Below are 13,425 nucleotides of genomic sequence, written 5' to 3'. Positions count from 1 at the left end.
ATAAAATGCAAATGCAGCGTTTCTTTTGTTTGGGACCAGGAGGCAGCTTCTGGGAAATGGCTACACTGTGCCTTTCTGTGTTGACAACCTCACTGCTTTCAAGGGGCAGACAGACTTAGAGCAGTTCTATTGGGAAGAGGCCCAAGGAGGATTAGGGCAGCCCCAGGTTTCTTCTTTCTTCTGGGCTGACTAGAGGGGCATGTTCTTGCTTAAAGGCCTAGTGTGGTTCTCTGAAGGGCAGCTGGGATTTCCTGCCCAGGGTGTCGTGGCCCACAGTGGTGCCTCTTTGGGCATGTCTACAACTACAGTTGGATCAGGTCACCTGGTCCCGGCAAGGCAGAGTCCTAGATTACAGGATTGGGCTTCAGCTCAGTCAAGAACTGACAACAAGGGCAGCAGGTGGTGGGCAAAGCTGCAGCACTTCAAGTGCGGGCAGTAGGAAGTGAGGCGGTATTGCTACTTTCCTTAGCAGGAGCTCTGAGCTTTGTTCAGGGGAGCAGGACCAGGATTTACAGAGATCAAAAGACGAGCTCACTAGGGTGACTAAGACGACTAGCCATGTGGATGAACCCACTACAGCTGGACATCAGTCACCCCAAACTCATCCTCCATGTGGGCCCTCACTACACACCTAATCTGCCTTAATCATGGACTTCGTAGTTTCTGGAATAACTGCTGCTGACAGTGTTTTCTCATAGCAGCCCAACTATACTAAAACATGCGTTAAGGTCCAAGCTAAACAAACCCAAACAAAACTGTTCAAACTGGATATCTTAAAGCAATCACTTGGAACCTAAAGATAAATGTCTCTAAGTCCTTCAGATCCTAAAGGTCATCTCACTAAACTCAAGATAGTTTTTCATATGCCTGCATGAGACTTCTTAGCATGCATGTTTATAGACATTACACATGTATATAATTGATAAAATCATGGGTGATTCATAGTACTTTTCTATGTATTAGGATACATAACTCACAAACATATGACTTTGTCATACGCATACATCTCATAAATTATGGTAATTTACAAGTAACTGATTGTCATATTGTCATAAACTAGTAGTGAGTCCTCAAAAATTGTATTGTTCTTACAAGAAAGCACAAAAAGTTTAGTGTAGTGGGTAGCTGTTCCAGCTTTGACCTGGAAGTACTACCCCCATTGAGGCTTGGGTAACTGTCATGCCCACAAGGTGGGGCCAAGACAGGAGCCCTGAAGATCCGAGATCCGGATGTGCCGGCTCTCTTGGTTCCTGGATCCTGGACGCTGGAGGTAGACCGAGCAGAGTTCTCCAGAGAACACCGCTGGACTGCGCTACACCTTTCCCAGATCCTGTAACCTATCCCTTTACTAGTAAGTTACCCCACAAAATAAACCTCCCTTTTAACTATTTGGAGCTGCCTTAATACTACAGCCAATAGTTTAGAGACCACAGCTCTGGAGACTACAGAACTGAGCATGTGTGCTCAATATTCACAGGTATAAGAAAGAAACTGGAGGGCTGACAAAAATGGCTCAGCAGGAAAACCTGATGACCCAAGTGTGATCCCCAGATTCCACTCCTCAAAGTTCTCTTCTAACCTGTCTGCACACCTTAGAATGCACATACTTATACATACATGCACGTGTGCGCATGCGCACACACACACACCCTGGAGATTTCGTATAGGACTAGACCCCACCATCCTATACTCCATGAGAAATACCCCATGCTGATGCCCACTTGTGCTGCCAAGTACCTTATAGAAATGCCGTACAAGGTGGACACTCTCTTCTCTTGCACCCTGTAAAAAAAGAAGGAAGATGTGAGGGATGCAAATCTGAGGTGAAATGGTGGGTGACTCAATTACACAGAAGAATAGGTTATTGAATACAGCTATGTCTTCACTTTAATAAAACACAAAGTTATTTCACCAGTGTGTAATTATATATGTGTAGGTGTGGATCAGAACAGACACATCCAAAGGTAAAACCCTCAACTGTTCTTTTTCACCTCTGCATTGCCTATATTTTCTAAAAATCATGAAGGGGAACAAAAAAATGATAAAAGATACTGAGAACCTAGTAAATGTGTTATTTTAGCAGACACACACACACACACACACACCCCAAAACAAAAAAAAAAAAAACAAAACACCCAACACTGTAGGTAGTTATGTCTCTACATGTATAAAATCTTTGTCACACAAAAGGAACATTTGAAAACTCCCAGAGCTAATCCAGAAGCAGATTATTCCAAAAGAAGCTACTGCAATGGAAGACTGTGGTCTGGATAGAGGAAGGCACCTCTGGACATGTGGGCTAGAGCAGGACCTTGGGGTGGGGTCCCAGGTGTCTTAGGCCCAGCCTCTCGGAGCTATATATACTAGGGATGCTGTGGGACAGGCAGTGCCAGCAGCCTCCTAACTAACTTCCTCAGCCGAGGGACAGCACAGGAAGGGAAGGCGAAGGCATGGACTCACCTCCAGACAGGCCAGATGCACATCCTTGATGATGCAGCCAGAGCTGGTCAGTACTTGCTGCTTCAGGAGCAGGCAGCTCAGCTCCAGTGTGGCTAAACGAATCCTGCCATCTGCAGAGCACACCAGGGTCAGCCCAGTGCCTCAGAGCCCAGTGCCCACCCCAGACACAGAGATCATCTTAGAACCCCCAGAGCCCAGTGCCCATGCCGGACACAGAGGTCATCTCAGTATCCCAGAGCCCAGTGCCCATACCGAACACAGAGGTCAGCCCAGTACCCCAGAGCCCAGTGCCTTCCCCAGACACATGAGGTCAGCCCAGTGTCCACCCCAGAGTCCAGTGCCCACCTCAGACATAAGAGGTCAGCCCAGTACCACTGAGCCCAGTGCCCACCCCAGACACAGGCTCTTGCTCTCCTTTTTGAGGATGATCATCACCTGACAGACAGTCTTGCCCAAGGGCTCTCATGTCCAGGGAGACCCAGAGGGAGCTACACATGTCAACCCTCTTCCCATTAAGTTACAAGTCAACACTCCCTGTCAAGCCTTTCAGCTCCCATCTGTCCTGAAGTCCCTTTATCAGCTGAGAAGGTGAGTGAAGGCAGGAGGCTGTGCTGCAGCTGTGCCTGTTCATACAGGTACAAAACCAGCATCCCACTCTAGATCATGTGACTCAGTGGAGCTGGGTCTTCTCTCACTTCTAGAAGGAACATACTACCTGTTTTTGCTGGCCATGTTCATCCTGGACCTCCCCTCTGCTGCTTTCTCCCTTATATCTACAATAAAAATCTTCTCTGTGCTTTAGGAGTAGTCAAGAAAGAAAAGTCCTCCTCCTTTTATTTCCCATTTTCATTTACCACCCAAGCTTGTGTGCCTTAGGTGCTCGCACCCCTGCTCAAAGGGATCAGGTGCCAATAGGCAAAGGGGCCCAGTAGAGCCAGTGAGGCTCAATTTTACAGTGTGCCAGAAATGCTGGGCACAGGCTCTCCATGTTCTGGGGTGTGCCAAGGGCAGGAACACTGGTGGGACCTGAATGGACAGGGTGATAACCAGCATTGGTCACCTCCATTCCCTTGCTGACCCTGTCAGTCTTCCTAAAGTGTCCCTCCCATGTGGCTTGAGCACACTGGGTGTTTGTAGAGATTTCCTCCTGGGGGTGTTCACATAGCACCAGGCTCCAGGCCTAGGTGCTAGCAGGCGAGCACAGCATGAAGCTCATCCAAACTTGCTCACAGTTAATAGAAACCCAACCCAGACTAGCTTACACTATACAAGCAGAAACTGACAGACAAGCAAACGTAAACACAACGCTGACTTATAAAATCTGTTAGGGTAATGGGGGATGGGGAGGCACTGGTTTTAGGCACAGCTGAGGCCAGGGTCTCAAATAATGTTTTCAGGACTCTATGTTACTTTCTGGGTTGGAAAGGTATGCTACTGGAAGCCCTCTCTTTCCTCCTAGGGAAGACAGCCACCCCCCAACATAAGGCCAACTACTGTTAAGAAACTGTCCCATGGGTCTTTGCACATTCTTCCTAAGGAAAGGTGGAAGTGAAGAACAAGAATGAGGGAGCAGAAAGTCTCTGGGTCTTGTCCCTGAAGTCTAAGACACTGGAGCCCAAGCTGGGACACACCAGGGACATACCCCAGACACCAACCCTTTTGCTAATGCCCTGTAGGTGAGGTTGAAACAGATGAGAAGAAAAATTTGTGCTTAGTTATATACACACAAAGCAGGTATTGCTTAGCATGATAAAAGCCTAGGGAAGGTTGGTCCCTGCTCACTTAGGCAGCCCCAACCCCACCCACTCCAGACCTTCCATCCCCTCTTTACTCTGAGATCTATGTGCCTATCCAGAGCAGTCTTACGCCCTCTGCTGGCCAGCAAGCTCCTGCCTTCCAAGTTCCAGCCACAGTTGACCCTATCCTTGGCCACAGCACAGCTCTCTCAATGCCCTGACCCATGTGGCTCCCACTGGTCCCTGGCAAAGTTTGACCCTGACCCCAGCCTCAGAAAAGGCCCTGCCTCCTTTAAATGGAGCTCTCAGCAATAACTGACCCCAATGAGTACCCAATGTCCCGAGTCACACCCTGTGTCCCTTTTCTCCTGGCTCAGGGTCCTGAGCTGTCTCTTCTCCATTGCCACTTCTAGATAGGAGCAGTTGTCTCAAGGGCTCAATCCATGACACCCTTTTCTCTTCATCTAGACCTTTACAGACCATGTATGTTGGGCCCCAGTGCTGGCCTTGTCCTGACCTCTTCTCTGAGTGGAAGACCCCCATCTCTATAGTCTATAGCTTCTGGGATGATTGAAGACCATCAGCTGTGGCTCTTGGCTGGTATGTAGGATGTAATCAGAAAGCATCTGTTCTGTGGATAACTGCTATGCTACCTGCTGTCACCCGGAGGCCAATGACCTGGCTTTCCAGGTCCTTCTCCCACTTGCTAGCACAGCCACACACTACTCCAGTCACTGCTTGACCAACTCTGGTCGACCTGATCCAGGCTTACCATACCAGGCTGCTCTGACCATACTCCTCCTCCCTGGGCACGCAGGTGGCCAGATTGTCTCCCATGCATTCACTCATTCTAGTAACCTTTCTCCTGTCTCTGCAGAGGACTTGCCATGCAACTGTTGACATTCCAGGCCAAATACCTCTGTGCTATACAGGTCCTGTGCACCTGAGATACTTAGCAGTGCCCTAGACTTTTACCAACTGGAGGCCAGGAACATTCTTAGTTATTAAGCTCAAAATGTCTGCAGCCAATGTCACATACATCCTGGAGGAAAAAGATCCCAGCTGGGAAAGCCTTGCCCAGAGCTTCACTCCACTGCTATCACTGCCTTAGTCACCTGGCTGCAGATGGGTGCTGGGTCAAACCACTGGAGACACCGGGCACAAACCTGTTGCCCTCACTCAGATTCTTAGCCTCGTTCCTTCCACAGTATGGCCTTGGGCTTCCTAGAGGAGGGTCCTAGCTGTGACAAGAGCAGCAGGAGAAAGGCTGGTGCATCGGGAGAAAGAGAGGTGACTACAACCAGGGTGGGGACAGCCCCAGAGAGAAACAGACGGCAGATGCTGGTTGGTGGTTAGGGGCAAAAGAAAGCGCTGGGGGTTTTCCAGATCCAGAACCTAGGGCTCACAGTGCCTGGCTAGGGATCTAGTCCCTCTAACACTCCTCAGCTAGGAGTACCTGGTTGGGCGGCATTATTCATGATTCTGATGAGTCTCTCAGCCAGCAGATGGTTGTAGGTGGTTTTCTCAGCTGCACTTGGCACTGGGAGCTGGATTCGCTCTAGTTTTTCAGGATCCATGCCTGCAATGGAGAAAGAAGAAAAGCGGCCATTGCAGGCAGAGCTTTCTTCCTAAAGACCTTTGCAGACAGAGTCCTCACTGTCAGCCTAGGTCCCTCTGTGAAGTCAGGCCTAGGCACTGCCTTCGGATAGCCTCTGTCTGGGCTCTGCACACACTGAACATGCAGAGATACATACATACATTTTCTGGTGGTGGAGAGATGGCTCTGCTGGTAAAGTGCCCAAGTTCAGTCCCCAGAAGCCATGTACGGTATGTGGCACATACTGCAGTTCTAGCACTGGGGAGACCCTGGGGGCTCACTGGCCAGATAGCCTAGCCCAATCGGTGAGCTCCAGGCCAGCAGGAGACCTGGTCACAAAAAACAGGGGGATGGTGCCTAAGGAACACCCAAGGTTGTCTTCTAGCCTCCAAACACATGCATACACACACATGCATGTGTGCATGTGCGCACAAGCGCGCGCACGCGCGCGCGCGCGCACACACACACACACACACACACACACACACACACACACAACCATACAACATATATTCTCTACTGCTATTTGTGAATGGGGCATCAACTTGCTGTGAGAATTAAAGTAACTATGAAAGCCAGATGGAACAGTGTTCTCACATTCTAGCCAATGACTGTTGACTGAACTCACTGTGGCCCGAGGCCTGCTCTTTCTCTATTAGAAACAAGGGCTGGCAGGCACGGAGCAGGTGCCAGTGGTGCCATCTCTGATAGATGAAGCAGAAGCCAGCAAGGGATAGCTTCCCACGGAGCAACTCATTGCTGTTCTCTGCCATATCTGTGTGCTCACACAAGGGCAGTTCCGTGGTGGGCACTTCCTACCCCTGTAGACACACAGACCCAGAGAATCAGAGATGAGACACATGAGGCCCCAACAGCCACAGCCTTAAGCTCTCACTGGTGAACTCAAAGAGTTGAGTGGGATGCCTGACACATGTTGGCAGCAGATTCTGGGCTGAGTAGGGCAGATGCCAGTCCTGTCCCTGAGGAGTAGATCAGCAGAGAGAGGCTAAATTAAAACCTTTAGCCTAGGCAGGTGCACAAATAATAAAACTCATAAAGTGAATCTATCCCTAAGACACAAAGGAATTATTTTTTCCTCAGGGGAAATGAATAGTATTTAATAAAAGACAAAAGAAAGGGCGAAGTGGAGGGTGGATAAGGAAAGGGAATGGGCAAGTCTGTAGCCACAGGCCATGATGTTATTTTTCCTAAAGAAGTGCCAGGAACCGGGATGGCAGGAAGACCTGCCAGTGCTGCTACAATGGTCCAGGCCTGAGGCAGGGCTCTGCTAACTCCTATCCTCTCATCTGACACAGTGCTTGAGAAATACTTGCAGAAATAAACATAGTGCTTGACCCAAGCATGGAGACCCCTGTGCACTGTTTATGCTTTGAAGCAAAGCTTTTCCTGTTATTCTAGTTGGGGGAGGTGGCACTTCTCAGAACTCTTGAAATAGGGTCTCTTGAGTACCAGGTGGGGCTTCATCTCAAATCTTGACAAAACAGTAGAGGTGGCACAGAGGAGTTCCCAAGGAATCCCTGCTGGGTACACAGCACAGATGCCATAAAGCAGTGCTCTGTTTTGCTGAAATGACTTGGCCTGAGCGTTGTTGTGTAAGACTCTCACACCCACAGAGTGGCTTTGAAGCTGAACTTGTAGATTCTGCATCTTGATGCCAAGTGTCTGACTTGGAAGAACTCTGGCTTACATGGCAAAAATGGCAACTCAATCTTTTTGGCCTTTCCTTTCCTAGAGGTATCAATCCTGTCCCAACATCCCTCCTTCCTTCCACTTGAGGGGTGGGACACGTAGGGCAGGACTGCTGCTCTGTTGCTCTGAGCAAAAATCTAGCTGCTATCCCTCCCTAGCACACCTGCACTTGCGCCATACCATCAGCTCCTCCAGTTCACAGAGGACAGCAACAAGCCAGGAAGTGGAGTTCCCCCAAATGTAGGCAAGCTGGAGCCAGGGCTTGCATTTCCATAGGGAGGCCCTTTGCTTCTTTCCTGAGATTGCCCTAGCTTTCCTTAGACTTTCTGGAACATGAAGAAATCTGGAGCAAAATCTTCTGGAGACAGAAAGAAACCCCTGAAGTCTCTTTGAGCCCTGAATCCCTCACTCTGGGCCACAGAGCAGGTTGAGCCCCCTGCCTTTGGTGAAGAAATTGAGGCTCAATGTGATTCTCCGTGGTTTCTCAAGGTCATAGAGCAAGTTGGAGGCACAGTGGCACCACCTTTAGATGACTCCAGAGGTATCTGAGATCGAGTTAGGGAGGGGTGGTGGCACCACTCACATGGGGAGCTCACTATGAAAGCCACATTCAAGGGCTGTGCATTCCAGGGCTCAGCAACAGTCACCACCTCCAACCAATCAAAAGCTCAAATTCTATAGGGAAAGATGGTATTTTCTGGAGGAAGGGTAGGATCCTATTGTAAAGACATTCCTCTAGTGCCTGCACAGGAAAAACAATGAATAAAAAAGTAAGTCTTCAGAATGTGAGCTCAAAGAAGAAGCCTGCCCAAGGCCACAGAGGTAACAAAAACCCAGAGCCAACTCCATCTTCTGCCTTTCTGTCCCATTTCACAAGATCCTTGCTCGTCAGTTCTTCCCTCTACCTGCCCCAAGTATGTGTGTCATGCTCTTTAGCAGAGTTCTCAACACAAAGTTCACTGGACTAGATCTTAATGGAGTTAACTTTTTTATTTTTGAAAAGGGTCTCACATGTACCCTCAGACTGACCTACAACTCTTTACAGCTGGCCTCTCTCAAACCTTCCTGAGCATAGTAGGTAGGGATTACAGTTATGTGCCACCATACTCACTGAATTAACTCATTTTATTATTTAAAAATTTTAATTGTATTTATTTATGGGGGCATAGGTATGGTGGGCAGAGGACAATCTATGAAAGTTGGTTCTCTCCCTCTACTATGTAGGTTCCTTGACAATCAAATTTAGGTTGTCAAGCTTGACAGCAAGTACCTTCACTTGCTGAATCACCTTGCCAGATTTACTTTTAATCAAATCTGGCCCACTACAAACAAAACAAAAACAAAAACACAACCAAAGAAACAAAAAAGTTCTGCAGTATGACAACTGAATAGAAGAAAAAGTTATCACAGGAGCAGCTGGAGGAGCTGAAGACTGTTCAAGCACAGGCCAAGAGACAGAAGCCTGGATTTATTTTTGCTTTTTTTGTGACAAGCAGCACATCATCACTACTAGCATTCTTTGGAAGCGAGTGTGTAGAGAAGCACTTGATTTGGGTTTTGTAACTACCTGACTGAAAGAAAATACTGCCTGATAGTAGTGAAGAAATAAGGGCTAGGATGGTTCACCTTCCGTCTGCTTCACTAGATTTGGAATTACATAGGAGACAAGATGTGGGTGTGTCTGGAGGGTGCTTCCATGGAGGCTTAACAGAGGAGGAAGACCCTCCTCGAATGTATCACTCTGCTTCCGGACTGAGTTTACCATGTGACTCACTGTTTCATGGTCCACTCACAATGGACTGCATCCCTTCTAAACCATGACCCAAGTCAATCCTTCTTCCCTTTCACTGTTTTTGTCAATGTTACAACATGACAGGGACATGCATGTAAAAGGTAAGATGGCAACAGGTGTGACACACATGCACTGTGGCTTTCAGTTACAGAAAGGCAGGTTCTGTGGCAAATACATGACAGCTTCTTTGCCAGTCATTTTCAACTGTCTGAAGTAAGCCTCTGGAATAATATATTGTCCTATGTGCTCAAGTCTTAAGTGCCCTGAGACAATTTCCAAAGGTACTGTCACATGCAGCACACAGCCCATTGAGATCTGTCTCCCAGCAGGCCATGTGCTTCCTCATTTCCTTCCTGCCCATAGTCAGGATGGAGTGGGGGTAAAGGAACTCAAGGTCACAGCCTAGCCTGGTCCAAAGAGTCCATACAGGTGTGGAGTGTGTCACTTCCAATGAACTAATTCAAAGAACCCGGAAGAGAAAGGAAAGGCATGGTTCCACACTGCAACTAGTGACTAAACCTCCCTCCCAACTTTGATTTTTAGATTCTTCCTTCTTAGCTGCAGTGCACACTCATGTCAAGGGTGGAAGACACACTTAGTAAAGTGATATAAAGGTAGGAGTGGAGACCTGACTGAAGACAGTTTTCTATTTCTTGTGGCCACAGGTCCTCTCTGGCTGTACCTGCAGGCATTGCCCCGCTCTGAGGGCTAAGTAGATGCTAGGTCAGTTTCCAACATGCTTCCTGCGCTGAGCTTGTGTCAGCTGCCGTCTGTTGTTGTTTGCCCGCCACTTCTCACCCCCAGAGCCTTGTCACCTACTTTTTAGCGTTCCCATACCTCTTGCGGTGTTCCAGGAACTTCTCAATAAAACAAAACAAGTCCCAAAGCCCAAGTGCCTCCTGGGTACAGTGGGGGCTGGGGAGGACAATGAGTGAACTTGAGAGGCGTAGGAATACAGAGCTGCTCAACGCACAGCCTCCGCTCAGACTTGACCAAAAGCGCAGATCCTAACCAGAATTCATTATGTGGCCAGCTGAATCATGACACCGCTTTCCTCATCAGGCAACCCTTCCCACTGTGGGCTGCTCGGTTCAGTGCAGTATCTCATCTATTAAGATTTACTGGAAGGCCTGAGCTCACATTTGGTTTCTATTAACAAGGCTTTTAGGCTGAAATTGTCTTATAAGGGAAAAAATATCTACTAAGAAGAGAGTATCTTGTTCAGGGCCTGCTTCAGGGGAAAGGATATGGAAAAGAGAAGCTGGAATCAAGTGTAATAACCAGAGAGGATGCTGCCTGGGCCAGGGCCTTGGTCTGCCTGGTGTCTGTACCTAGAGCAACAAATGCCAGGCTAAGTGCATTGCTTAGCACACATGTTCTGCATGTGTTGGTTTCAATAACTCCCTGAGGAAACTGTTTATGAACTTCTTAAAAATTTTTTGTAAGTTCATGACTTTTTTTTTTTTTTCAAGACAGGGTTTCTCTGTGTAGCTTTGGTACCTGTCTTGGATCTCGCTCTGTAGACCAGGCTGGCCTCGAACTCACAGAGATCCGCCTGGCTCTGCCTCCAGAGTACTGGGATTAAAGGCATGTGCCACCATCACCTGGCTGTTCATGAACCTCTTAAAATTTTCCCATGTATTTACTTTATGTATATGCATATTTTACCTGTATGCATGTATGTATGTGTACCAAATGCATGACTGATGAACCTGGAACCATGGTTATGAATGATTGTGAGCCACCATGTGGGTGCTGGGAATTGAACCAGGGTCTTCAGTAAGAGCAACAAGTGCTCTTAACCACTGAAGCACCTCTCCAACTCCCTCATGAACTTCTTAACACACTCGTTTAGACTAAGGAGATTGGAGATAAACATAAGAACCAAGGCAAACACAGAAGAAGGCTGCACAGATTCAATAGCTTTGGTTTCTATAACCTCCAGAGCTTCCCACTGCATGCCATAGTCTTGGTCCCTTCTGTGGTTTGCATTCCTACCAGGATGAGTCTCTGCCCATGCTAATGCTGTCAATGTGGGTCTTCTCCAGCCCCTGCCACTGTCACCAGTTCATCAAGCTTGTTACCACTCACCATCCTCATTTGCTAGTAGCTTACTGTCTGCCTTCCTTACCAGCCTGCAGGCTTCACAAAGGTCAGTGCACTTCCAATAGTGTACTTCCAATAGTGGGTTTGTTTGTTGCTGTTTTGGTTGATGATGATTAAGCTAAGGACCTACACTTGCTTTTACTCCAGCTACATCTCCAACCCACAGACCCCCAATATTAATCACAGTGTCTAGCACAGGATATGCACGGTATGCAGCCCTGACCTCAAACTCACCATCCTTCTGCCTCTGCCTACAGAGTGCTGGGAACACAGCTGTACCCCACCACACCTCGCTATAAAACTTTTTTAAAAGGTAAACATACACCTTCCATATGGCTCAGCTATCCTATTCCTAGGTATTTCCCCAAGAGAAAAGGAAATACATGTCCACACAAAGACTTGCATGCAAACATTCAGAGCAACTTTAGCTAGAATATCAAACCTGGAAACAACAGAAAGTTTATGAGCAGATGGACAGGCAAATTAGGGTACATTCTTATGATGGCATACTATTCAACAAGAAATAAACACACATGGTAATATGAATCTCAAACTAGTTAAGCAGATTGAGGAGCCATATAAGAAAAGAATATACACTGCATGACTCTGTTTATATAAAATTCCAGAAAATGCAAAGTTTTACAGACACACACACACACACTGGTAGAGAGCAGGCAGATAGCTGTTATTTGAGGAGGAGAGTATGAGAGGTAAGGAGAACATAAAGGAATTTGGGGTTGGTGGATATGTCACTGTCCTGGTTTTAGTGAAGGTCTCATGAGTGCTCGCATTTGTCCCAATGTATAAAGTTGTTCATTTGAACATGTACACATTATTATATACTGAATATATGTCAAATAAGTCTGATGGTGGCCCATGCCAATCCTAGCCCCTGGGAGGCCGAGGTAAGATTATAAGTTCAAGTTCTTGCTTATAATAGCAAGACTGTTGCCCAATTTTTAAAAATTATGTCTTAATAAAACTGTTAAGAAAAAAAATATACCATGGTTTACAGCAAATACAGGTGGATATATCCTCCTGATTCAAGCAACATAGAAAACAAGACTCAGCAGACTTTGGTCAGGACAACAGGCTGCATGGTACATAGGAGACCAACCCTGGGAGACGAGCAATGGCAGTGGCTGGATTACCAAGCCGGCTTCCTATCTGGGGTGTCCAGGCTTCAGCACAAGGAGAGAAAACCTAAACAAATCAATAGTCTCTGAGATGGGAAGGCAGAGTATGAATGCTGGGAGATCAAGAGGCTGAAATCTGTGGGGCTTCTGGGGAGCCTCATAGAGAGGGAGAGAATCAAAGATAGGCAGGGCTTCTTCCTGAGGGTCCACTTAAGCTCATGATTCTGAACAAACAAACAGATGGTAAGCCCTACTGGCATGAAGCAGGGAGTGATCCTGGAGCATATACAGTGTTGGGAGAATAGCTACCTTGTCATGGGTCTCAAGAGGATACTGCCTCAGTAAGGGGAGTCAAGTTAGTCCAGGCTAATGGCTGTTTGGATCAGTCCTATCCAAGTTCAAAAGTAAGCTTCAAAGGGGCTGGGAGATGGCTTGTTGGTAAAGTGCTTGCTATAAATGCATGAGGACCTAAGTTTGTATCCCCAGAATCCAGTGGCACATGCCTGTAACTCCAGTGCTGGAGGTCTTCGGGGGCGGGGATGCAAGACAGGTGGATCCCTAGAGTTCACTGGCTAGACAGTTGAGCTGAATTGGTGAGTTCAAGTTTCAGTGAAAGACGTCATCTAAAAAAATAAGCTGGAAAGCAATTGAGGAAGATACAACCTCTGACCTCCAGTGTACACATATCTACATCGCAATGCACACACCCATGAGCATGACACACACAAAATCACATGTATATACACATATCACAGACTCACAGAGACAAATACATATACACCTTAAAAAAAGGCAGGCCTCAAAACAGAACATATTGAGTCCAAATAACTTAACCATAAGTCAAAAGAATACTTAGGAAGAAAAAACCCAGAATCCAACAATGTAAAA

The 13,425-nt window shown here is 47.2% G+C and overlaps 1 protein-coding gene across 3 annotated transcripts in view; it reads right to left on the bottom strand.

Moving 5' to 3' along the window:
- The window catches only part of Clec16a (C-type lectin domain containing 16A), a 219,967-nt gene that overhangs the window by 119,337 nt on the left and 87,205 nt on the right, over positions 1–13,425 (bottom strand). For all 3 annotated transcript variants that reach the window (XM_052759465.1, XM_052759466.1, XM_052759467.1), the window contains exons 13-15: positions 5,653–5,775; positions 2,461–2,570; positions 1,738–1,782 (exon numbers count right to left, since the gene is read on the bottom strand). In XM_052759465.1, the coding sequence (XP_052615425.1) occupies positions 1,738–1,782; positions 2,461–2,570; positions 5,653–5,775 (278 nt within the window). The remainder of the gene's footprint in view (positions 1–1,737; positions 1,783–2,460; positions 2,571–5,652; positions 5,776–13,425) is intronic.

This window comes from Peromyscus californicus, unplaced genomic scaffold (genome assembly GCF_007827085.1).
Source record: "Peromyscus californicus insignis strain IS unplaced genomic scaffold, ASM782708v3 Scaffold_3__1_contigs__length_106647218, whole genome shotgun sequence".
NCBI lineage: Eukaryota > Metazoa > Chordata > Mammalia > Rodentia > Cricetidae > Peromyscus > Peromyscus californicus.
The sequence above is the reverse complement of the archived record's forward strand: the minus strand, read 5'-3'. Positions and strand labels throughout refer to the sequence as shown.